Here is a 2,871-nt window from a genome sequence, read left to right on the forward strand (position 1 = left end):
CCCACAAGAGGTCACAAGGCCTGGTCGATGTGTAATGAACTCGGAAGCTGTTGACAAATCTGGGGTCCCTTCAACGATATTGTTGCATGTGTAATATTGGGGCAACATAATTAGTTTGCTCGCAAATGTTGCTACAGTGGTTGTTGCCAAACACGGCCAAGAATACGTAATGATAAAGGATCATGTACCACAATATAGTGACTTGACTAAGCAGAGACTGCAAAGTATTAGAAACTTCTTACATCAGAGCACAGGGCTTATGCCAATCGTAGTTTGCTCATTTTTGGTGGTCCACCAAAGGCTGCGGCTACTGATTTATCAAACATCTATTCCAACTACTCATGGAAAAATGGTTACAGCTCATGCACACTATTTTTCAGACATTGCTAACTCGTTTTTTCTATTCATTCAGCTGTGTTGGTTTGATAGTTACATGGATTGCTATACTCGTAATAAGCGTTTCAATTGCAAGATGCTGCGGTGAAAAAACGCGATATTTTATATTGTACATTATCCTCGTACATAAGTTATCCGATCACCGTGGTTCCAAATTCCGCTTAGTTTGCCAGAAAACACCCAACTTTAAAACTTCAAAATCGCTTTCCCCTAAAAGGCTCTCCGTAATTTATGACGTCACTATGACGTCATTGGGAGTCGACAACAGACGGGAAGGCGCGAGTAATGTGACGTAATCAGATTGGGCTTACGGCGTGTCGTCAATGGACGCTGATTGAGTCAGTAACAACGTTACCGGCAGAGACTGATGAACTTTGCTGTTTTGGCGTCTTTGAGCTATAAGAGATAGCGAGAAAAGCCTTATTCTTAACTGGTAGTAAAACTCCGCTCAGAAAAAACAGTAAAAGATTTCAATATTCATCTTTGAAATGTAACTTAACACCAGGTGCGATTTATTTATTTATTTATTTATTTATATAATTCACTGTGGACTTACAGTTTTACCCAAGACGTCCATCAGCGGCAGAAGTACAGAATACACAATTTACATAAATAGGTGCTTAAATACTATGCGACAGAAAATTGTATACCTCCAAAATATACTGAGCCATACTGTCAACAAACACGTCGATATGAGGTTTTTTNTCTTATGTAGAGGTTTTAAAGAGATTCATGATAGAAATAAACAAAATAAAATCCTTTGTTTAAAGAAAAGTAACATTTTTTTTTTTGTATAGGAACATACGATATCAGTTCAAACGCTTTTATTTAAATATGGTTTTAAACTTTCCATAACCACTTTTATCAAATCTTCTTTTCTCTTCGGAAATCCTTTTTTGCTACTGATTTTTATTTTATCCAGTCAACAAAAAGCTGTTCTTCCTCGTCAGTTAAAACTGTGAACGGACCGGTCTTAGAGCGATGATCAGGAAGTTTCAATCTGAATTATAGTAGACCGTGGCACCACTTTCAAAGCCTTTCACAGGCTTATTCCACTAATCCCCGTCAACGGGGATTAGTGAACTTTTTATTCATTAATCCCCGCTAACGTCAATGGAGCTTATAATGGGGATTAATTAACTAAAAAGTTCATTAATCCCTATTACTTTATTTTATTTTTCTTTATTCAGAAAACTACGTTAAAAAATAAAATACTAATGTAAGAATCATGTACCTTCTATTTATTATTGGATAACAACTCACTTATTGATTATTTTAATAATCAATAATGGCTAAGCAGATACATAATTTAAGGTCCCATTATTTGTATTGTATTGCTGTTGGTTTTCCGAATAAAATAAAATAAAAATAAATAAAATAAATAAATCAAATTAAATTAAATTTAAGCCTGATTACAAAGCTATTAATTTACACCATTTTTATCTTGTTACATTTTGGGCCAAATTTGTATGTAATCGTTTCCATCTTCTTTTAAATGATGAATGAGGAATAACGATTCAATATCCATAGTGCTTTTGGTTAATCAGGTAAGTGTTAATTTTTTTAAAGTATTGTAATCCGTCTTAAATTTAATTTAATTTGATAATAAAAATAATAAGTGAGTTCTTATCCAATAATAATTATGTATAGGAGCTTGGGGTTTTTTCGCGAGAAGCGCATTTAATGACGTCAGTGCTCTAATTGTAGGGCAGTTTTGTGCATTGCGGGTGCGCGTCACGGGCACGTTGAATAGCCTAGGGCGTCTCCGCGGAGCCACCAGGCCTCTGTCAGTGTCCACACACAGCTTTGGGACCGATATACCTATCCTGCTAAGAGCATCCGGGCTATCAATTTTTCCTCGCATAATCAGGGTATAATGTTTCACGAGTAGAAGTTTCCTTCGCAGCTCTAATGTGTCCATGCCTACCATACCAGCTATGAAACGAGACGGATATAATAGGGGGTAGTAGCCGTACTGGCGCTTGTACATAAACCTAGAAAATTTCTTTTGAATTTTCTCAACCATGAGAACGTACTTCTTTTCGGGACTATCCCATACAATTGCTCCGAATTCTAATTGACTCCGCACGTAGGCATTGTAGAGNCGATTGTGGTCAAACGAACATAGAAATGATGCAATCATCTTACTGTGTGGTGTCGTCACAGTGGAATTCACTCCCTCTTTTCCCGCAGTACAAGAAGTAGGTACCCTACCCGTGGTAGTAAAAGGTGATTATACATACCGTGGGAGCTTCAGTCCTCCAAAACCCAAAAATAATGGTAAATTAAAGAGGGCTATAGTTCATGCACCTGTAACGTCCCTAAGACTGCAGTCACTTATCATCAGATGATCCGTTTGCTCGTTTGCCTCCTGTAACAAAAAAAAAATGTAGTGAAGACTACGTAGTCTGATGATGATGATGATGTTGATGATGATGATGTTGATGATGATGATGTTGATGATGATGATGTTGT

General features: G+C 36.9%; 1 protein-coding gene across 1 annotated transcript; it reads right to left on the bottom strand.

Moving 5' to 3' along the window:
* Nucleotides 1-941: 941 nt before the first annotated feature.
* Nucleotides 942-2,486, bottom strand: LOC114363224 (uncharacterized). The gene is made up of 2 exons (XM_028318890.1): nt 2,056-2,486; nt 942-1,093 (listed from the first exon to the last, which is right to left on the bottom strand). The coding sequence occupies exons 1-2, from the start codon at nt 2,420-2,422 to the stop codon at nt 1,017-1,019; spliced, it is 444 nt and encodes a 147-aa protein (XP_028174691.1). The 5' UTR covers nt 2,423-2,486; the 3' UTR covers nt 942-1,016.
* Nucleotides 2,487-2,871: the final 385 nt, after the last annotated feature.

This window comes from Ostrinia furnacalis, unplaced genomic scaffold, assembly GCF_004193835.3.
Source record: "Ostrinia furnacalis isolate ACB-3 unplaced genomic scaffold, ASM419383v2 OfSCF7027, whole genome shotgun sequence".
NCBI classification, from domain to species: domain Eukaryota; kingdom Metazoa; phylum Arthropoda; class Insecta; order Lepidoptera; family Crambidae; genus Ostrinia; species Ostrinia furnacalis.